Here is a 23,402-nt window from a genome sequence, read left to right as displayed (position 1 = left end):
GAAACAAAAATAATTTTTTTATCTCGAAGTAATTTCAGAGTTACAGAAAAGTTAAACAAATAGTACAAAAAATGTATCAGAGGCCTGGTGCAGTGACTCATGCCTGTAATCCCAGCATTTTGAGAGGCTGAGGCAGGTGGATCACTTGAGGTCTGGAGTTCGAGACCAGCCTGGCCAATGTGGTGAAAGTCCATCTCTACTAAAAAAAAAAATACAAAAATTGCCCAGGCACAGTGGCTCATGCCTGTAATCCCAGCACTTTGGGAGGCCGACGCGGGTGGATCACGAGGTCAGGAGTTCAAGACCAGCCTGGCCAACATAGTGAAACCCTGTCTCTACTAAAAATACAAAAATTAGCTGGGCATGGTGGCGCACGCCTGTAGTCCCAGCTACTCAGGAAGCTGAGGCAGGAGAATCGTGTGAACCTGGGAGGCAGAGGCTGCAGCAAGCTGAGATCGCCCCACTGCACACCAGCCTGGGCAACAGTGTGAAACTTTGTCTCAAAAACAAAAACAAAAATTAGTTGGACATGGTGGTGTGTGCCTGTAATCACAGCTACTTGGGAGGCTTAGGCAGGAGAATCGCTTGAACCTGGGAGGGGGAGGTTACAGTGAGCCGAGATAGTGCCACTGCACTCTAGCCTGGGTGAGAGTGAGACCGGTCTCAAAAAAAAAAAGAAAAAAAAATTATAAATACAGGTTCCCCAGGTTAGTGTTCTCCCTTTGCTTCATTAAATTGTTGACAAGGAAGGGCGCGGTGGCTCACGCCTGTAATCCCAGCATTTTGGGAGGCTGAGGTGGGTGGATCACTTGAGGTCAGGAGTTCGAAACCAGCCTGGCCAACGTGGTGAAACCCCAGCTCTACTAAAAATACAAAAAAAAAAAAAAAAAAAAACCGGGCGCAGTGGCTCAGGCCTGTAATCCCAGCACTTTGGGAGGCCGAGACGGGCGGATCACGAGGTCAGGAGATCGAGACCATCCTGGCTAACACGGTGAAACCCCATCTCTACTAAAAATACAAAAAATTAGCCGGGCGTGGTGGCGGTGCCTGTAGTCCCAGCTACTCAGGAGGCTGAGGCAGGAGAATGACGTAAACCCGGGAGGCGGAGCTTGCAGTGAGCTGAGATCGCACCACTGCACTCCAGCCTGGGAGACAGAGCGAAACTCCGTCTCAAAAAAAAAAAAAATTGAGCACGCCTGTGATCCCAGCTACTTGGGAGGCTGAGGCAGGAGAATCACTTGAACCCACAAGGCAGAGGTTGCCTTGAGCTGAGATTGTGCCATTGCACTCCAGCCTGGGTGACAGAGTGAGACTTCGTCCCTACCACCACCAAAAAAAAAGTTGTTGGAGAGTAAATTGCAGATATAATGCCCTGTTATCTCTGAATACCCCAGTGTGCATTTCCTAAAAAGGATATTCTCTTACTTTAGTACAGAACAATTATAAAAAACACAAATTAACATTTATACAATACTACATATAGTATATGCACCTTATTCAAATTTTTCTAATTCTCCTCATTTTTAAAATTCTTTTAATCTCCATCAAATAGCTGTGGTAGATTCATTGGTTGCCTTTCTTCTTGAGCCTTTTCTTATTTAGATTCTTGAACAGAAAATGCTGTCCCTCCTTGAGTAACCTTTGGGTTCTTGCTACCTGTGACAAATTATTACACTTAAAGGAAATGTTTTCTTTACTCTAAATGCTGATTTAGAGTAAAGATGACATAAATAATATCTTCTCAGAGAACAGACTTTTGTCTTCATCTTTTATACTAATACTTCTTACACAGAAATTCTACAAGTAATGACAGAATAAGTTTCCTTGTTTTGTTTTGTTTTGTTTTTTAGGGGAACAGAGTCTTACTCTGTCGCAAGGCTGGAGTGCAGTGGCATGGTCTCGGCTCACTGCAACCCCCGCCTCCCAGGCTCAAGTGATTCTCCTGCCTCAGCATCCTGAGTAGCTGGTACTACAGGTGTGTGCCACCACGCCCAGCTAATTTTTGTATTTTTAGTAGAGACAGGGTTTCACCATGTTGGCCACGATGATCTCGATCTCCTGACCTTGTGATCCGCCCACCTCAGCCTCCCAAAGTGCTGAGATTACGGGCATGAGCCACTGCACCCAGCCCAGAATAGTTTTAAAATAAAATTATAAATATAATATAAAACTGTATTTATTTTATTTTATTTATTTATTTATTTTGAGTTAGAGTCTTGCTCTGTTGCCCAGGCTGGAGTGTAGTGGTGCAGTCCTGGCTAACTACAACCTCCACCTCCCGCATTCAAATGATTCTCCTGCCATAGCCTCCTGAGTAGCTGGGATTACAGGCACCTGCCACCACTCCCAGCTAATTTTTGTATTTTAGTAGAGATGGGGTTGGCCAGGCTGGTCTTGAACTCCTGACCTCAAGAGATCCACCTGCCTCAGCCTCCCAAAGTGCTGGGATTACAGGTGTGAGCCACCCCATGCCAGGTCTATTTTTATAATATAATAAAATTGTATTACCACTTCAAGCAGCCACCTTTCCCCTTTGCCTTGCCATGTCCTCCACCACCATGACAGAGGTCCCATTGGGCACTTATGATCTGAGAAATAAGCATCCACCTGTACATGTCCACAACTTAAAGACTGAAATGCCGCCGGGCGCAGTGGCTCAAGCCTGTAATCCCAGCACTTTGGGAGGCCGAGGCGGGTGGATCACGAGGTCAGGAGATCGAGACTATCCTGGCTAACATGGTGAAACCCTGTCTCTACTAAAAATACAAAAAACTAGCCGGGCGTGGTGGCGGGCGCCTGTAGTCTCAGCTACTTGGGAGGCTGAGGCGGGAGAATGGCATGAACCCGGGAGGCGGAGCTTGCAGTGAGCCAAGATCACGCCACTGCACTCCAGCCTGGGAGACACAGCGAGACTCCGTCTCAAAAAAAAAAAAAAAAAAAAAAAAAAAAAGACTGAAATGCCTTTGTACATAGGGAATGATTTATTTCATATGTAAACAAAAGGGATTATTCTTTGTACAGTGAAAGTGGTGAATAAGGGCCTGGCACAGTGATTCACACCTGCAATCCCAGCACTTTGGGAGGCCAAGGTGGGAGGATTGCCTGAGCCCAGGATTGCCTGAGCAAGACAGTGAAACCTTAACTCTACAAAACATTTTTTTAGGCTGGGCACGGTGGCTCACGCCTGTAATTCCAGCACTTTAGAAGACCCAGGTGGGCAGAGCACTTGAGGTCAGGAGTTTGAGACCAGCTTGGCCAACATGGCGAAACCTCGTCTCTACTAAAAATACAAAAAATTAGCTGGATGTGGTGGCGGGCACCTGTAATCCCAGCTACTTGGGAGGTTGAGGCAGGAGAATTGCTTCAACCTGGGAGATGGAGGTTGCAGTGAGCCGAGATCATGCCATTGCATTCCAGCCTGGGCAACAATAGTGAAATTACATCTCAAAAAAAAAATGCAGGCCGGGCGCCTGTAATCCCAGCACTTTGGGAGGCTGAGGTGGGCAGATCACAAGGTCAAGATGTCGAGAATATCCTGGCTGACATGGTGAAACCCCATCTCTACTAAAAATAAAAAAATTAGCTGAGCATGGTGACATGCACCTGTAGTCCCAGCTACTCGGGAGGCTGAGGCAGGAGAATAACTTGAACCCGGGAGGCAGAGGTTGCAGTGAGCGGAGATCATGCCACTGTACTCCAGGCTGGGTGACAGAGCGGGACTCTGTCTCAAAAAAACAAAACAAAATCGCACAAAAAACCATTTTTTAAGAAATTACCCAGGCATGGTGGTGCATGCCTGTAGTCCCCAGCTAATTGGAAGGCTGAGGTGGGAGGATCACTAGATCCCAAGAGGTTGAGTCTCCAGTGGGCAGTGATCATAACACTGCACTCTAGCCTGGGGAACAAAATGAGACCCTGTCTCAGAATAAAAAGAAAAGAAAAAAGAATGTGGTGATGAACAAATAGGAAAGGGCTGAGCACAGTGGCTCACACCTGTAATCCCAGCACTTTTGGAGGCCGATATGGATTACTTGAGGCCAGGAGTCCAAGACTAACCTGGGCAACATAGTGAGACCCCTGTCTCTACGAAACAATAAAGAAAGACTATCGTTCAAGTGAAAAGGTACAGTTCCTGGCCTCAAAAAGTTCATGGTCAAGTTGGAGAGACAGACCGTTCAATAGATAATTATTACATAATGTGGTGGTAACAACAATGATAAAAACATAGGCCCCGTTATTTAGAGGAGGACCTGAATGGGAAAGGTCAAGAGAGGCTCTCTGCAGTGCTGCTGCCTGAAATGAGTTCGTGTCACTCCCAAAGTTAAATGCTAGTGTCTGGAGGAGACACTAAAAACACTGAATTCCATGTTTCGTATTTATAACCTTATTTTACCTTGTCTATAAAGGCCTAGGACAGGTCAGCTTCCCTACTGAGTGGTAAGCTCCCCTGAAAGCAGGGTTGGTGGCACATTCTCTGCTTTTCTTTTAATACGTGATATTTAGTGATTTTATCAGACAGATGGAAGTTCTTTGTAGGAAATTTAGAATATAAAAAAATAAAAAGGCCAGGTGCGGTGGCTCACACTTGTAATCCCAGCACTTCGGAAGGCCGAGGCGGGTGGATCAGAAGATCAGGAGATCGAGACCATCCTGGCTAACACGGTGAAACCCTATCTCTACTAAAAATACAAAAAATTAGCCGGGCATGGTGGCAGGTGCCTGTAATCCCAGCTACTTGGGAGGCTGAGGCAGTAGAATGGCGTGAACCCGGGAGGCGGAGCTTGTAGTGAGCTGAGATTGCGCCACTGCACTCCAGCCTGGGCAACAGGGCAAGACTCTGACTCAAAAAAAATAAATAAATAAATAAAATACAAACCGGATAGAAATTAATTTAGGCATAATCTGATTACCAGTATATGATTCCATTATTTTTTCCATGCTTTACTGTTGAGATCAGATACCTCACCCAAAATTTGGTTAAGATGTCAAGACTGACTGGGCCGGGCGCGGTGGCTCAAGCCTGTAATCCCAGCACTTTGGGAGGCCGAGACGGGCGGATCACGAGGTCGGGAGATCGAGACCATCCTGGTTAACACGGTGAAACCCCGTCTCTACTAAAAAATACAAAAAACTAGCCGGGCGAGGTGGCGGGCGCCTGTAGTCCCAGCTACTCAGGAGGCTGAGGCAGGAGAATGGCGTGAACCCGGGAGGCGGAGCTTGCAGTGAGCCGAGATCCGGCCACTGCACTCCAGCCTGGGTGACAGAGCGAGACTCCGTCTCAAAAAAAAAAAAAAAAGATGTCAAGACTGATGATACACTAAAATGGTATGAAAAGGTTTATTACTCACATGTTGAGCCATTTTAGAGCAGGGCAGCCTCCCAGACGGATCCAAAAATGACTTTAGATAGCAGGCGAGGTGACTGTCTTGGGATTTATGGTGGTTAGAAGGTGAGATTAGGTGAGGGTACTCTTACACAGGGGCTGGCATTTGTGTTGATTGAACTCCCCATCAGCACCAGGCTTTCTTATCAGCTTGCCCAGATGTGGGGCAGAAGAGGAAGGGTTTGAAAGCTGTCAACAATCAAACATCAAAAATGGAGTCGACTAATGGAGTTATCTTTACATACTTTTTTTTAATATTAAATCATACATTGTTGTGTGATTTAATTTTTTAAAATCTGTTTTAAGCATGTCAGGGATTATAGTATTATTCTGTTACTATTATTATTATTTTGAGATAGAGTCTCACTCTGCCGCCCAGGCTGGAGTGCAATGGTGTGATCTCGGCTCACTATAACCTCTGCCTCCCAAGTTCAAGTGATTCTTCTGCCTCAGCCTCCTGAGTAGCTGGGATTACAGGCACATGCCACCATGCCCAGCTAATTTTTGTATTTTTAGTAGAGACAGAGTTTTACCATGTTGGCCAGGCTGGTCTCAAACTCCTGACCTCAGGTGATGTGTCTGCCTCAGCCTCCCAAGGTGCTGGGACTACAGGTGAGCCACTGTGCAGCCATACTCTGTCATTATTATTTTATATACAGGCATGAGCCACCACACCTGGCCTCTGTCATTATTTTTAATGACTCTGTAATATAGATAGAAACATGTATTTGACCCATCTCCTATTATTAGCAGATGAAATTACTTATAGTTTTTACTATTATAAATATTACCTGGTGAAATCCCTGCAATTAAACCTTTTGCAGTATCTTTGATTGTCTCTTTTGGAATGACTAGAAATGGAATTGCTGTATCAAAGGGTCTTTTTAAGGCGTTTGCTATATGTTTTAATTATCTTGCAGAAACTGAAAAGTTTATGTTTCCCTCAGTGGTATGTTGAAAGTGCCTATTTCTGCAAATGCTTGTCAGTTCTGAATTTTTTGTTTTTTTAGCAATTATTGCCAATCAATAGATAAATAATTGTATCGTTTGCATTTTTTTTTTTTTTTTGAGGCAGAGCCTCTTTCTGTCGCCCAGGCTAGGGTGCAATGACGTAATCTCGGCTGACTGCAACCCTCTACCTCCTGGTTTCAAGTGATTCTCCTGCCTCAGCCTCCCGAGTAGCTGGGATTACAGGCACCCGTCACCCACCTAGCTAATTTTTGTATTTTTAGTAGAGACGGGGTTTCACCAGGTTGGCCAGGCTGGTCTCGGACTCCTGACCTCAGGTGATCCACCCACCTCAGCCTCCCAAAGTGCTGGGATTACAGGCTTGAGCCACTGTGCCCAACCTGCTTTCTTTATTTTAATTGGTTGTATCCTGATTTTCAAGAGACTATGAAAGAAAACCCATGCACTCATTTCAATATCTACAGCAAAACATTTGACAAAACTCAACATCTTTTTGTGATGAAAATGCTCAGTAGGCCGGGCGCGGTGGCTCAAGCCTGTAATCCCAGCACTTTGGGAGGCCGAGACGGGCGGATCACTAGGTCAGGAGATCGAGACCATCCTGGCTAACACGGTGAAACCCCGTCTCTACTAAAAAATACAAAAAACTAGCCGGGCGAGGTGGCGGGCGCCTGTAGTCCCAGCTACTCGGGAGGCTGAGACAGGAGAATGGCCCGAACCCGGGAGGCGGAGCTTGCAGTGAGCTGAGATCCGGCCACTGCACTCCAGCCTGGGCGACAGAGCGAGACTCCGTCTCAAAAAAAAAAAAAAAAAAAAAAATGCTCAGTAAACTAGCAACAAAAATAACTTTCCCTAACTAGACTAAAGGCATTTATTAAAAACTTACAGCTAACATCATATTTAATGGTGAAAAATTGTGTTTCTCTTTTTTTTTCTTTTGTTTTTTTGTTTTTTGAGACAGAGTCTTGCTCTGTCGCCCAAGCTGGAGTGCAGTGGCGCGATCTTGGCTCACTGCAAGCTCCACCTCCCAGGTTCACGCCATTCTCCTGCCTCAGCCTCCTGAGTAGCTGGAACTACAGGCGCCCGCCACCACACCCGGCTAATTTTTGTATTTTTAGTAGAGACGGGGTTTCACCGTGTTAGCCAGGATGGTCTTGATCTGACCTCGTGATCTGCCCGTCTTGGCCTCCCAAAGTGCTGGGATTACAGGTGTGAGTCACCACGGCCGAAAAGTTGTTTTTTTCTTACAACTCAGAATAAGGCAACAATGTTTGCTTTCACCATTTCCACTTAATATTGTATTGGAGGTTATAGTCAATGCAATAAGGCAAAGAAAAGGAAGAGAGGGAGGGAGGGAGGCAAGGAAAAAAGGAAGGAAGAAAAAATGTGACATAGATACACAATGAAATACTATTTGACCATAAAAAAGAAGGAAATCATGTCATTTGTAGCAACATGGAGGTTGCTATATTAAGTTAGATAGGCACAGGAAGACAAATACCACATGTTCTCGCTCACATGAGAGTGCTAAAGAACACTGATACCATAGATATAGAGAATACAATGATATATACCAGAAACTGAGAAGGGTGGTGGGTGGATGAAGAGAAGTTGGCTAATGGGTACAAACACACAGTTAGATAGAAGAGATACATTTTAATGTGTCTTTTTTTTTTTTCCTTTTTGTGGAGACAAGTCTCCATACGTTGCCCAGGATTGTCTCAAACTCCTGGGCTCAAACAGCCCTCCCAGTTTAGCTTCCTAAAGTGCAGAAATTACAGGTGTGAGCCATTGCACCCAGCAAGTTCTAATGTTTTATAGCATGATAGGGTGACTATACTTGGGTGACAATATTTTGCATATTTCAAAGGAACTATTAGTAGAAGAGAGGACGTAAAATGATACCAACACATAGAAATGACATATATCCCAAGGTGATAGATACCCCAGTTACCCTGACTTAATCATCACCCATTCTATGCATGGATAAAACACTCACATGTACCCCATAAATTATGTAAAATATTATATATTATTTATTTATTTATTTATTTATTTATTTATTTATTTATTTAAGACGGAGTCTCGCTCTTTCGCCCAGGCTGGAGTGCAGTGGCCGGATCTCAGCTCACTGCAAGCTCCGCCTCCTGGGTTCACGCCATTCTCCTGCCTCAGCCTCCCGAGTAGCTGGGACTACAGGCGCCCACCACCTCTCCCGGCTAGTTTTTTGTAGTTTTAGTAGAGACGGGGTTTCACTGTGTTCACCAGGATGGTCTCAATCTCCTGACCTCGTGATCCACCCGTCTCGGCCTCCCAAAGTGCTGGGATTACAGGCTTGAGCCACCGCGCCCGGCAATATTATATATTATTAAAAGAAAAAAGATTAGGCTGGGCATAGTGGTTCATGCCTTTAATCCCAGCACTTTGGGAGGCCGAGGCAGATGGATCACGAGGTCAGGAGATCGAGACCATCCTGGCTAACACGGTGAAATCCTGTCTCTACTAAAAATACCAAAAAAATTAGCCAGGCGTGGGGGCGGGTGCCTGTAGTCCCAGCTACTCGGGAGGCTGAGGCAGGAGAATGAAAATGGCGTGAACCCGGGAGTTGGAGCTTGCAGTGAGCCAAGATCCCTCCGCTGCACTCCAGCCTGGGTGACAGAGCAAGACTCTGTCTCAAAAAAAAAAAAAAAGAAAATTCCAAGAATGCCACAGAAAGGCTACTAGAATTAATAAATGAGTTTAGCAAGGTTATAGGACACAGTACAAAGTCAAAATATGAAAATATGTTGTTTTTTATATATTAGCAAAGTTCCTTTGGTAATATCTTAAAACAACATTTTCTTTTATATGTGCCTGCCAGTTCTTAGCATTTATTATCAGAAGTAACTAATGAAATTATTTTTTGTCATTCTTCTAGGGGAACTTATGACATTTTAGTAACAAAAGATAATCAAACCCGCTCTGTTGGTCAATATGACAACCGTGGCAGTTTTGGAGAACTAGCTCTGATGTACAACACCCCGAGAGCTGCTACCATTGTTGCTACCTCAGAAGGCTCCCTCTGGGGACTGGTGAGTGAGAGAAATTGTTCCCCTTGCAAGGCACAGTATTAATTCCCTTTCTGTGTCTCTGTCCTCAGGCTGTTGATTTACACTATATCTTACAGCCAGTTATCTGAAAGACATGGATATTATAAAATTATGAACATATTTTCTCAAATGAAATCACATTTTAAAGACGTGAAAGAGCACTTTAGGGCTGGGCAGTGGCTCACGCCTGTAATCCCAGCACTTTGGGAGGCTGAGGTAGGCAGATCATGAGGTCAGGAGATATCCTGGCTAACATGGTGAAACCCCCATCTCTACTAAAAATACAAAAAATTAGCCGGGCGTGGTGGCAGGTGCCTGTAGTCCCAGCTAGTCGGGAGGCTGAGTCAGGAGAATGGCGTGAACCCGGGAGGCCGAGCTTGCAGTGAGCCGAGATCACACCACTGCACTCCAGCCTGGCAACAGAGCAAGACTCCATCTCAAAAAAAAAAAAAAAAAAAAGCACTTTATTGTGACATCCTGATGTTAAATTAAGAGTGCTCCTGAAAGAGATAGTGACTTAAGGATAGGTCACGCACTTGGGACTCAATGATTGAAAAACTTGAGAATAGATTTGTATAGGGGAATAATAAGTAATGGGGGGCCAGGTGTGGTGACTCACACCTGTAATCCCAATACTTGGGGAAGCCAAGGCAGGAAGATCACTTGAGGTCAGGAGTTCGAGACCAGCCTGAGCAACATGGTGAAACCCTGTCTCTACTAAAAATATGAAAATTAGGCAGTCATGGTGATGGGTGCCTGTAGTCCCAGGAGGCGGAGGTTGCAGTGAGGCAAGATCACGCCACTGCACTCTAGCCTGGGCGACTGAGCAAGACTCCATCTCAAAAAATATAAAACAAAATAATAAGCCTTGGTGCCAACTACTGGTTCAGACCAAGATGGAATAGCCCTATAGCATGCTAGTGTTCTCACTTAAAAACACACACGGGCCGGGTACGGTGGCTCACGCCTGTAATCCCAGCACTTTGGGAGGCCGAGATGGGCGGATCACGAGGTCAGCAGATGAAGACCATCCTGGCTAACACGGTGAAACCCCGTCTCTACTAAAAATAAAAATACAAAAAATTAGCCGGGCGTGGTGGTGGCACCTGTAGTCCCAGCTACTCGGGAGGCTGAGGCAGAAGAATGGCGTGAACCCGGGAGGCGGAGCTTGCAGTGAGCTGAGATCCGGCCACTGCACTCCAGCCTGGGCGACAGAGCCAGACTCTGTCTCAAAAAAAAAAAAAAAAAAACCACAAAACACACACACACACACACACACACCACTCTGGACATAATATAGCAAACACAGGAAGACCCTGAAAGGTGGAAAGAAGGCAGACTATCTAGGGATATTGGGGCTTGAGGAAAGACATGACAGTGAGTTCCTGGGTTCCCATATATCCCAGATGGGGTGCTGGAAAAGCCTGAAATCCAGATCTGCCAACAGGTACATTCAACGAGCAAAACTCCATCTCAAAAGCAAAAACAAAATGAAAAAAAAAAAAGAACAAACAGAGAATCAGCTGGTGTCAGCTAGGATATAGAAGAACTTAACACCATTAATTAACAAAAGCTATGTGAAATTTATAGAACGCTGCACACAGCAACAACAGAATGAACATTTTTTTCAAGTCTATTCACCCAAATAGGGCATATCTTGGAATATAAAATAAAACTTTAAAAATGTAAAAGATTGGCCGGGCGTGGTGGCTCACTCCTGTAACCCCAGCACTTTGTCCAAGTGATCTCATTGTTCAATTCCCACCTATGAGTGAGAACACGCGGTGTTTGGTTTTCTGTTCTTGTGAAAGTTTGCTGAGAATGATGGTTTCCAGCTGCACCCATGTCCCTACAAAGGACACGAACTCATCCTTTTTTTATGGCTGCATAGTATTCCATGGTGTATATGTGCCACATTTTCTTTTTTTTTTTTTTTTTTTTTTTTTTTTGAGACAGAGTCTCGCTTTGTGGTCCAGGCTGGAGTGCAGTGGCCGGATCTCAGCTCACTGCAAGCTCCGCCTCCCGGGTTTACGCCATTCTCCTGCCTCAGCCTCCCGAGTAGCTGGGACTACAGGCACCCGCCACCTCGCCCGGCTAGTTTTTTGTATTTTTTAGTAGAGACGGGGTTTCACCGTGTTAGCCAGGATGGTCTCGATCTCCTGACCTCGTGATCCGCCCGTCTCGGCCTCCCAAAGTGCTGGGATTACAGGCTTGAGCCACCGCGCCCGGCCTTGCCACATTTTCTTAATCCAGTCTGTCACTGATGGACATTTGGGTTGATTCCAAGTCTTTGCTATTGTGAATAGTGCCGCAGTAAACATATGTGTGCATGTGTCTTTATAGCAGCATGATTTATACTCCTTTGGGTATATACCCAGTAATGCAATGGCTGGGTCATATGGTATTTCTAGTTCTAGATCCTTAAGGAATCACCATACTGTTTTCCACAATGGTTGAAAAATGGCTAGTTTTTTGTATTTTTTAGTAGAGACGGGGTTTCACCGTGTTAGCCAGGATGGTCTCGATCTCCTGACCTCGTGATCCACCCGTCTCGGCCTCCCAAAGTGCTGGGATTATAGGCTTGAGCCACCGCGCCCGGCCTGAAAATTCTTTAAGAATGTTGAATATTGGCCCCCACTCTCTTCTGGCTTGGAGAGTTTATGCTGAGAGATCTGCTGTTAGTCTGATGGGCTTCCCTTTGTGGGTAACCTGACCTTTCTCTCTGTTTGCCCTTAACATTTTTTCCTTCATTTCAACTTTGGTGTATCTGACAATTATGTGTCTTGTAGTTGCTCTTCTCGAGGAGTATCTTTGTGGCGTTCTCTGTATTTCCTGAATTTGAATGTTGGCCTGCCTTACTAGGTTGGGGAAGTTCTCCTGGATGATATCCTGAAGAGTATTTTCCAACTTGGTTCCAATTTTCCCCCTCACTTTCAGGCACACCAGTCAGATGTAGATTTGTTTTTTTCACATAATCTCATATTTCTTGGAGGCTTTGTTCATTTCTTTTTCCTCTTTTTTCTCTAGACTTCTCTTCTCGCTTCGTTTCATTCATTTGATCTTCAATCATTGATACTCTTTCTTCCAGTTGATCGAGTCGGTTACTGAAGCTTGTGCATTTGTCACGTATTTCTCGTGTCATGGTTTTTATCTCTGTCAGTTCGTTTATGGCCTTCTCTGCATTGATTATTCTAGTTATCCATTCTTCCATTCTTTTTTCAAGATTTTTAGTTTCTTTGCACTGGTTACGCAGTTCCTCCTTTAGCTCTGAGAAGTTTGATTGACTGAAGCCTTCTTCTCTCAACTCATCAAAGTCATTCTCCGTCCAGTTTGATCCGTTGCTGGCGATGAGCTGCGTTCCTTTGGAAGGGGAGATGCGCTCTGATTTTTTGAATTTCCAGCCTTTCTGCCCTGCTTTTTTCCCATCTTTGTGGTTTTATCTGCCTTTGGTCTTTGATGACTGTGATGAACTGATGGGGTTTTGGTGTGGGTGTCCTTTCTGTTTGTTAGTTTTCCTTATAACAGTCAGGACCCTCAGCTGTAGGTCTGTTGGAGATTGCTTGAGGTCCACTCCAGACCCTGTTTGCCTGGGTATCAGCAGCAGAGGCTGCAGAAGATAGAATATTGCTGAACAACGAGTGTTGCTGTGTGATTCTTGCTCTGGAAGCTTCGTCTCAGGGGTGTACCCCGCCATGTGAGGTGTGAGGTGTCAGTCTGCACCTAGTGGGGGATGTCTCCCAGTTAGGCTACTCAGGGGTCAGGGACCCACTTGAGCAGGCAGACTGTCAGTTCTCAGATCTCAACCTCCGTGCTGGGAGATCCACTGCTCTCTTCAAAGCTGTCAGACAGGGGCATTTACCTCTGCCGAGGTTTCTGCTGCTTTTTGTTTAGCTATGCCCTGTCCCCAGAGGTGGAGTCTACAGAGACAGGCAGGCCCCCTTGAGCTGTGGTGGGCTCCACCCAGTTCGAGCTTCCTGGAGGCTTTATTTACCTACTTTAGCCTCAGCAGTGGTGGGCGCCCCTCCCCCAGCCTCGCTGCTGCCTTGCGGTTAGATCTCAGACTGCTGTGCTAGCAACGGGGGAGGCTCTGTGGGCGTGGGACCCTCCCATCTAGGTGTGGGATATAATCTCCTGATGTGCCGTTTGCTAAGACCCTTGGTAAAGCACAGTATTAGGGTGGGAGTTACCCGATTTTCCAGGTGTTGTGTGTCTCAGTTTCCCTTGGCTAGGAAAAGGGATTCCCTTCCCCCTTGCGCTTCCCAGGTGAGGCGATGGCTCACCCTGCTTCACCTCTCGATGGTCGGGCTGCACCAGCTGACTAGCACTGATTGTCCAGCACTCCCCAGTGAGATGAACCCGGTACCACAGTTGAAAATGCAGAAATCGGCCGGGCGCGGTGGCTCAAGCCTGTAATCCCAGCACTTTGGGAGGCCGAGACGGGCGGATCACGAGGTCGGGAGATCGAGACCATCCTGGCTAACACGGTGAAACCCCGTCTCTACTAAAAAGTACGAAAAACTAGCCGGGTGAGGTGGTGGGCGCCTGTAGTCTCAGCTACTCGGGAGGCTGAGGCAGGAGAATGGCGTGAACCCGGGAGGCGGAGCTTGCAGTGAGCTGAGATCCGGCCACTGCACTGCAGCCTGGGCGACAGAGTGAGACTCCGTCTCAAAAAAAAAAAAAAAAAAAAAAAAATGCAGAAATCACCCGTCCTCTGTGTCTCTCGTGCTGGGAGCTGGAGGCTGGAGCTGCTCCTATTCGGCCATCTTGCTCTGGGCCAAAAACCAAATTTTGTATTTTTAGTAGGAATGGAGTTTCACCTTGTTGGCCAGACTGGTCTCGAACTCCTGACCTCAGGTGATCTGCTCACCTCGGCCTCCCAAAATGCTGGGATTACAGGCAAGAGCCACAGCACCCAGCCAAATAACCCATTCTTGGATAATCTCTAAGAGAAAGTCTCAGTGAAAATTGAAAACTGTATATTGAGCTGTAAAACCACCTGCATTGTGACTGGGGTATGAGGATTAAATACATGGGCATAAGAGAAGCGACTCCCTTAGTGCCTGGTACAAGGTGGGTATTCACAGAATGATGGCACAAGCTCCCTATGGCCATGGTGCCACTCACCACCCCTCTTTTCCTGAGACTTCCTTTCCTAAGACTCCTGTTCTTTCTATTTCCTTGCCTTTGGCAGTCATTCCTCCTCTCCTTGCTTTCTTGATAGGTCAGTGACCTATCAAGATGTTCTTTTGGACTCTACTTTTCTCCTGTTCATTCACTTGCTTTGCAAGCCTAGACTTTTTCAAAGCTCCAATACCACCTCTAGGAAAGTAACTCACAGAAGGTCCTCTCCAGCCTGACTTCTTTCAACCTCACAAGGCCTTGGAAATGCCTTCTGAGGTGGAAGTAGGGAGGATCTGGTGTTGTCACTGAGTTTTCCAAGTTGGATCCTACATTCCTGCTTTTATAGTGGGCAGCTGCCATCATGGCCCCTGTACTTAGTCTCTTCTGCTTTCTCTTGCTTTATTGAAAGTCAGTAGAAGATTTCCTGGGAAATTCCTGCAGTCACTGGAGAGAGTAGCACTCCTTTTCTCTTTTGAACTTCAGGGCTGTTTGCTTGCCTCTGAGCACTTGCTGCCTGTGGGAATTTCCTCTTCAGTGCTCGATTGGATGCTTCTCAAAGGCTATGTTGATGTCTGGTGCTTTTTTATATTCTCCACAGCCATAGGAACTGAATTTGCACCACATGAAAAGAGAGTTTTGGGAAGTGTTAAAGCATGCATAAAAAGAGTTAGAACCAGCTGAGTGTGGTGACTCATGCCTGTAATCTCAGTAATTTGGGAGGCCACGGTGGGCAAATCACATGAGCCTAGGAATTCAAGACCAGCGTGGGCAACATGGTGAAACCCTGTCTCTACGAAAAATAGGAAATTAGCTGATGTGGCGGCACATGCCTATAGTCCCAGCTATTTGGGACGTTGAGGTGGGAGGATCACCTGAGCCCAAGAGGTCAAGGCTATAGTGAGCTGTGATCATGCCACTGCACTCCAGCCTGCGGAGTGACAGTGTGAGACTCTGTCTCAAAAAAAAAAGTCACTTGCCGGGTGTAGTGGCTCATGCCTGTAATCCCAGCACTTTGAAGGCCAAGGCGGGTGGATCACCTGAGGTCGGGAGTTCGAGACCAGCCTGACAAACATGGAGAAACCCTGTCTCTATTAAAAAATACAAAAGTAGCTGGGCATGGTGGCGATGCCTGTAATCCCAGCTACTCCAGAGGCCGAGGCAGGAGAATCTCTTGAACCTGGGAGGCGGAGGTTGCCGTGAGCCAAGATTGCACCATTGCACTCCAACCTGGGCAACAAGAACGAAACTGTATCTCAAAAAAAAAAAAAAAAAAAAGTCGCTTTAAGAGATATTTGTTGTTTTCTCTTTAGTTAGAACTTTGTTGTTGTTGTTGTTGTTGTTGTTTTTGAGATGGACTCTTGTTCTGTCGCCCAGGCTGGAGTCTACAGTGGCATGATCTCGGCTCACTGCAACCTCCGCCTCCCAGGTTCAAGCGATTCTCCTGCCTCAGCCTCCCGCATAGCTGGGATTATAAGCATGTGCCAACAATACTGGCTAATTTTTTATATTTTTGGTAGAGATGGGAATTCACTGTGTTGGCCAGGGTGGTTTCGAACTCCTGACTTCAAGTGATCCACCCACCTCAGCCTCCCAAAGTGCTGGGATTACAGGCGTGAGCCACCGTGCCTGGCCGAAATATTGTTTGCTATTGCAGTTATACTAATCTTTGTAACACATATAGGTAGATTTATAAAATATTGGGAGTTAACTTTGCTGCCCTCTGTGTGTTTATTTTTTAATTTTTATTTTTTTATTTATTTTGAGACAGAGTCTCTGTCACCCAGGCTGGAATACAGTGGTGTGATCTCAGCTCACTGTATCCTCTGCCTCCAGGGTTCAAGTAATTCTCGTGCCTCAGCCTCCCGAGTAGCTGGGACTATAGGTGTGCACCACCATGCCCGGCTAATATTTGTATTTTTAATAGACACAAGGTTTCACCATGTTGGCCAGGCTGGTCTCGAACTCCTGACCTCAAGTGATCCACCCACTTTGGCCTCCCAAAATGCTGGGATTATAGGTGTGAGCCACTGCGCCAGGCCTTTTGTTTTATCTGTGTGTGTGGGTGTGGGTGTGTGTGTGTGTCTATCTATCTATCTGTCTGTCTGTCTATCTTTTGAGACAGTCTTACTCTGTTGGTCAGGCTGGAGTGCAGTGGTGCCCTCACACCTCACTACAACTTCGCCTCCCAGGGCTCAAGTGATCCTCCCACCTCTGCCTCCCAGTAACTGGGACCACAAGTGCACGCCACCATGCCTGTCTAATTTTTGTATTTTTTGTGCAGACAGGTTTCGCCATGTTGCCCAGGCTGTTCTCAAACTTCTGGGCTCAAACAATCCAGCCACCTCGGCCTCCCAAAGTGCTGGGAATACAGTCGTGAGCCACTGTTCCCAGCCTGTATGTTTTTGTTTGTTTGTTTGTTTGTTTTAATTAATAAATAAAATATTGGGGTTTTCTGTTTTTGTGGGGTTTTGTTTGTTTGTTTTTTTAGTCCGAGTCTTGCTCTGTCTCCCAGACTAGAGTGCTGTGCTGTGATCTTGGCTCACTACAAGCTCCGCCTCGCAGGTTCAAGTGATTCTCCTGCCTCAGCCTCCCTAGTAGCTGGGACTACAGGTGCCTGCCGCCATGCCCAGCTAATTTTTCGTATTTTAAGCAGAAGCAGGGTTTCATCATGTTAGCCAGGATGGTCTCAATCTCCTGACCTCGTGATCCACCCGCCTCAGCCTCCCAAAGAGCTGGAATTACAGGTATGAGCCACCGCGCCCGGCCTGTTTTTGTGTTTTAACTAGGTTTCCCTGTGTTGCCCAGGCTGGTCTTGAATTCCTAGCCTTAAGCGATCCTCCTGCCTTGGCCTCCCAAAGTGCAGAAATTACAGGCATGAGCCACCACACACAGCCTAAAATATTGTTTTGTTTTTATTTTTTTTTCGAGGCAGAGTCTCGCCCTGTTACCCAGGCTGGAGTGCAGTGGCATGATCTTGGCTCACTGCAGCCTCTGCCTCCCGGGTTCAAATGATTCTCCTGTCTCAGTGTCCCGAGTAGCTGGGATTACAGGCGCCCATCACCACGCCTGGCTAATTTTTGTATTTTTAGTAGACGTGGGGTTTCACCATATTGGCCAGGCTGGTCTTGAACTCCTGACCTGAGATTACAGGCATGAGCCGCTGTGCCCAGCCCATTGTTAAACTTTCTAGCAAAAAAAAAAAAAAAATATATATATATATATGTGTGTGTGTGTGTGTGTGTGTGTGTGTGTGTGTATATATATATTTATTCCTGACAGCCTGAGGTAGAAGAAAGGTAGTTAACTTAGATACAAATAACTGCTTGCCCATTTAGGAATCTAAGACTAAGCAATTAACATTCTCATGGGTATCTCCCTGCACATGTGTACAAATATCTGAGAAGTGCCTCGCTTTGGTTAATTGTCTCCTGATCAGAATCCATTACTTACTAAGCCAGGCACAGTGTTGTGCACCTGTAGTCCCAGCTACTTGGGAGGCTGAGGTAGGGAGATCACTTGAGCCCAGGAGTTCAAAGCCAGCCTGGACAACAATGGGGGACCCCATCTGAAAAATAAAACAAAAGGAATTCATGACTTGTTAAGAGTCAAGGTATCTTTCATATGCCTGCCTTCCATCTTGCATATTCCTCCCATGTCTCTTCATTAACTTTAATCCTACCTCTCTTTCAGGTCCCAGACATTTTTGCGGCAAAATAATCTTTGATCACTCCTGCCTACCGTGATCTCCCCTTCTTACCTTGAAATTTATGTAGCACTTGTCTTCTGTAGTTTCACCAAGCACATTTCATGTGCTCATATGCCTGTCTTGAACTATAGACTTTTTTTTTTTTTTTTTTTGAGACAGGGTTTCAACTTGTGTCACCCAGGCTGGAGTGCAGTGGTGCAATCTCGGCTCACCGCAACCTTAGCCCCCTGGGCTCAAGTGATTCTCCAAGCCTCAGCCTCCCAACTAGCTGGGACTATAGGCACACACCACCGTGCCCAGCTGATTTTTGTATTTTTTGTAGAAATGGGGTTTCACCATGTTGCCCAGCCTGGTCTTGAACTCCTGAGCTCAAGTGATCCATTTATGGCCTCCCAGAATGCTGGGATTACAGGTGTGAGCCACTGCACCCATTCTTGAAATGTAGACTTTTTATTCCTATGTATTTTGTTGTTGTTGTTGTTAATATTGTTGTTTTTGGGACATAGTCTTGCTCTGCTGCCCAGGCTGGAGTGCAGTGGTACAATAATAACTCACTGTAGCTTTGACCTCTCAGGCTCTGGTGAGCCTTTCACCTCAACCACCCAAGCACAGACATGTGCCACCATGCCCAGCTAACTTTTTTCGTGTATTTTTTCAAAGAGCGGGTGTTTCACCATGTTGCCTAGGCTTGTCTCGAACTCCTAGGCTCAAGCCATTTGCCCACCTTAGCCTCCCAAAATGCTAGGAGTACAGGCAGTGAGCTACTGCATTCAGCCAAGCTTCATATTTTGATATTTTGTATTATCTTCCCATTAAGATTATAAACTTTTTTAGGGCAAGAACAATCTAATTGTTTTGGATTTAAAAAATTTTTTTAAATTCTGGATTCTAAGGATTAAATGATTGTTTTATTCTCTCTTTTGGTGAGATGTCTTTTTTTTTTTTTTTTTTGAAATGAGGGTCTCACTCTGTGACCCAGACTGGAATGCAGTGACATAATCTCAGCTCACTAGAGGTATCTTTTATGACATTGAACAGTGACAGTGAGCTCACAAATGTTTAGGCGTTTTCTGTTTTGTGTTCTATTTATGACCCATAGGTGGCACCTATTGAGTGTTAGATAGCAAACAACAGCATGTGGGCAACTGGCTGGCTCAGGCTACAGGTTCTTTTCTTCCATTGATGACTCAAGATTAAAGTATCAATTAACACTTAATTAACACAGTAACTTACATATTCCTCTAATATTTGCTTTGGCCAGTTTATTAAACCATAGATGTTCCTGTATATAGGCATTTATTAGAATTTTCATATTCTTTCTTGTAGGACCGGGTGACTTTTAGAAGAATCATAGTGAAAAATAATGCAAAAAAGAGGAAGATGTTTGAATCATTTATTGAGTCTGTGCCCCTCCTTAAATCGCTAGAGGTAAAGTGGCTTGAATGAGAATCTGTTCATGGGGATCAGGAAAAGCTTTTAAAACGATTCTGTTGTTAGGTGTTCAAATCATACTATTCTAATCCCATTTCTGTGTTGTATAGCTATTGTGACTTTCAGTTAAGGTCTTTTCCTTTTATTTCTGAATTTGTCTGTTGTTTCAGGTGTCAGAACGAATGAAGATAGTGGATGTAATAGGAGAGAAGATCTATAAGGATGGAGAACGCATAATCACTCAGGTGAGTGAGGGCTTTACACAGCTCCTTTCCTGGAAGTCACCCCTGAATAACTAGTACATCATTTATCTCAAAAATCTTGCCAGACATAGTGGCTGACGCCTGTAATCCCAACACTTCGGGAGGCTGAGGGAGGTGGATCGCTTGAGACCAGGAGTTCGAGACCAGCCTGGCCAACATGGTGAAACTCCGTCTCTACTAAAAATACTAAAATTAGCTGGGTGTGGTGGCCCACGCCTGTAATCCCAGCCACTCGGGAGGCTGAGGCAGGAGAATTGCTTGAACCCAGGAGGCGGAGGTTGCAGTGAGTCGAGATTGCGCCACTGCCTCCAGCCTGGGCAACAGAGTGAGACTCCATTTCAAATTAAAAAAAAAAAACAAAAACTTCTATGTTCTCCCACTGTTGGGAGCTCTTATTACCAGGTAATAGATCACACTTCAGAGGACAATTATATAGTCCCCTGAAGCTTATTGATGTCCGTCTTACTGACACATGCAGATCACTTGCTTCCGCTCACCTTTCCTTGGCTTCTAGTGTTTGTTCTTTGGATGTCATTTTCTTTTGACCTTGAGTAAGTTTCATCCATTGCTATTAGAACCTGGGGAAGGTTAAAGAGTTCTGCCCTCTAACTTTCTATATTTGACACAAAGGCATCCTTTTGGCTAATCTAACACAAATCAGAGTCCACAGTCTTCAGTGATTAACCAAATTTGTAAGATGTCTGGTATTTCCTTTGTGCATTTTTCTCTTGTTATTTTGGGATACAGTAAGGATTACTAAACAGTGGGCTAGATCATTGTAATGAGTACTGTCTAATAATTTTCTTTATCCACTGTGTTTGTATTTTTAATAAAACATAAATAGTATTGGACTTTTCCAGGTATCAGCTTCTCTGCCTATGGTTCTGGCTCAAGAGCACTGAGAAGATACATGGTTGGCCTAGGTTGGGTGATATGCTTATCCTTGAACCCAGTACTGAGACCACGAGGAGGAAAGGCTCAGATTGGTCAGGTGTGGGTCCTGTGGGTGGAGTTGGCCCCACTAGAACCACAAGGACTAATCAGACTTACCATAAAAGGGGAAAAGAAAGCTCCCCTGGAAGAGATAAAGGACTAACAAAAATATGATGTCTACTCTGAGTCACATCTCTGAATGTATTTGTTTTCTAGGAGCCCTTACTATTAATAATTCTTTTAATTAGAAATTGATATATTCTATAAACATTTATTAAGATAGGTAGGACCAGATATGATAAGCACTATAATGAAGGAGTGTATGAACGACAGTGAGAACATAGAAATGGAAGTAATACATACGGTTTCATCAAGGAAATGCCATTTGAGATGGGCTTAAAAAACAAGTGCAGGCCGGGCGTGGTGGCTCACGCCTGTAATCCCAGCACTTTGGGAGGCTGAGACGGGTGGATCATGAGGTCAGGAGATCGAGACCATCCTGGCTAACACGGTGAAACCCCATCTCTACTAAAAAATACAAAAAACTAGCCGGGCGAGGTGGCGGGCGCCTGTAGTCCCAGCTACTCCGGAGGCTGAGGCAGGAGAATGGCGTAAACCCGGGAGGCGGAGCTTGCAGTGAGCCAAGATCCGGCCACTGCACTCCAGCCTGGGCGACAGAGCGAGACTCCGTCTCAAAAAAAAAAAAAAAAAACAAGTGCAATTACAATGTTTGAAATCAGGGAAAGGTCCTTCAGAGCAAAAAAACAATATTAGCAAAGGCCAGTGGTGTGAGCTGTTTCAGAGCAGGTATCCTGGTATGGTAAGAATGTAGGACTGAGTTTCAGAAATGGGAGATGTTAACTGGCCACATTTGCTTCTGAATTTAAGGTACTTTAAGTAACATTCAAAGGACCTCCAATTCATCCTGAAGGTTCTAGGCCTGTCTCATGCTGGGTTTTCACGAAGTATGTCAGGAGATGTGAAAAGTCATAGTGTTTTCTTGATTGTGCTCTTGAAGATAGAGTACTATCTATCTTCAAGGTAGACAGGTAGTGGTACAGAATAGACATTAATTAAGATGATATTAAAAGGGACTTATTATAGGCCCCTTTTGTCAATGTCTCTCACTGGACCAAGGCTTCTCAAAGTGAGATCCCAGCACCAGCAGCAATCAGCATCATCTGAGAATGTTAAAATTGTTAGGAATGCAAGTTCTTGGGCCCCCCACTAGACCTGCTGAATCAGAAACTACATTTTATGTTGTTTCATTTTTTTTGGTCAGCTTTGTTACAGTGTGTTTTACATACAATAAAATTACTAAGTTTAAGTGTACAAATTGGAAGAGTTTTGTAACCATCCCCAGTGTGGTATTTCCATCACCCATACAGTTCCTTGTTTTGTATTTGCATTTGCAGTCACTACCCTCCCCCACACTCACATTCCTGGAAACCATTGATGTTTTCTATCACTGTAGAAATTCCGTTCTACAATTTAATATAAATGAAATCATGCAATGTATAGTTTTTGTATCTGGTTTCTTTCTCTTAGCATAATATTTTTGAGATTTATCCATGTTGTATGTATCAGTAGATCATTCCTTTTGCTGAATAATATTTCATTGTACAAATGTAATTTTTTTTTTCATTTTTCTGTTTTCTTTTTGAAACGGAGTTTTGCCCTTGTTGCCCAGGCTGGAGTGCAATGGTGCGATCTCAGCTCACCATAACCTCTACCTCCCACGTTCAAGCAATTCTCCTGCCTCAGCCTCCCATTATTTTTTCTTTTTAATGAGACACAGTCTTGCTCTGTCACCCAGGCTGGAGTACAGTGACATAATCTCAGCTCACTGCAACCTCTGCCTCCCGGGTTCAAGCGATTCTCGTGCCTCAGCCTGCTGAATAGTTGGGACTAAAGGCTCACGCCACCATGCCTGGCTAATTTTTTTTTTTTTTTTTTTTTTTTTGAGACGGAGTCTCGCTCCGTCGCCCAGGCTGGAGTGCAGTGGCCGGATCTCAGCTCACTGCAAGCTCCGCCTCCCAGGTTCATGCTATTCTCCTGCCTCAGCCTCCCGGGTAGCTGGGACTACAGGCGTCCGCCACATCGCCCGGCTAGTTTTTTTTTGTATTTTTTAGTAGAGACGGGGTTTCACCGTGTTAGCCAGGATGGTCTCGATCTCCTGACCTCGTGATCCACCCGTCTCGGCCTCCCAAAGTGCTGGGATTACAGGCTTGAGCCACCGCGCCCGGCCTGCCTGGCTAATTTTTGTATTTTTAGTAGAGACAGGGTTTCACTGTGTTTGCCAGGCTGGTTTTGAATATCTGACCTCAAATGATCCGCCCAGCTCAGCCTCCCAAAGTGCTAGGATTACAGGCGTGAGCCACCATGCCCATCCTTTGTGTAGACATATGTTTTTACTTCTCTTCAGTAAATACTGTTTTTTTTTTTTTGAGACAGAGTCTCGCTCTGTCACCCAGGATGGAGTGCAGTGGCATGATCTCAGCTCACTG

General features: G+C 45.3%; 1 protein-coding gene across 1 annotated transcript in view; it reads left to right on the top strand.

Annotated features, from left to right (window-relative positions):
* Positions 1-23,402, top strand: part of PRKAR2A (protein kinase cAMP-dependent type II regulatory subunit alpha) — a 103,700-nt gene that overhangs the window by 63,882 nt on the left and 16,416 nt on the right. The window contains exons 6-8 of the mRNA XM_050780944.1: positions 9,270-9,423; positions 19,595-19,696; positions 19,870-19,944. Coding sequence (XP_050636901.1) covers positions 9,270-9,423; positions 19,595-19,696; positions 19,870-19,944 — 331 coding nt within the window. The remainder of the gene's footprint in view (positions 1-9,269; positions 9,424-19,594; positions 19,697-19,869; positions 19,945-23,402) is intronic.

This window comes from Macaca thibetana, chromosome 2 (genome assembly GCF_024542745.1).
Source record: "Macaca thibetana thibetana isolate TM-01 chromosome 2, ASM2454274v1, whole genome shotgun sequence".
NCBI classification, from domain to species: Eukaryota; Metazoa; Chordata; class Mammalia; order Primates; family Cercopithecidae; genus Macaca; species Macaca thibetana.
This window is presented reverse-complemented; position numbering and strand designations above follow the sequence as displayed.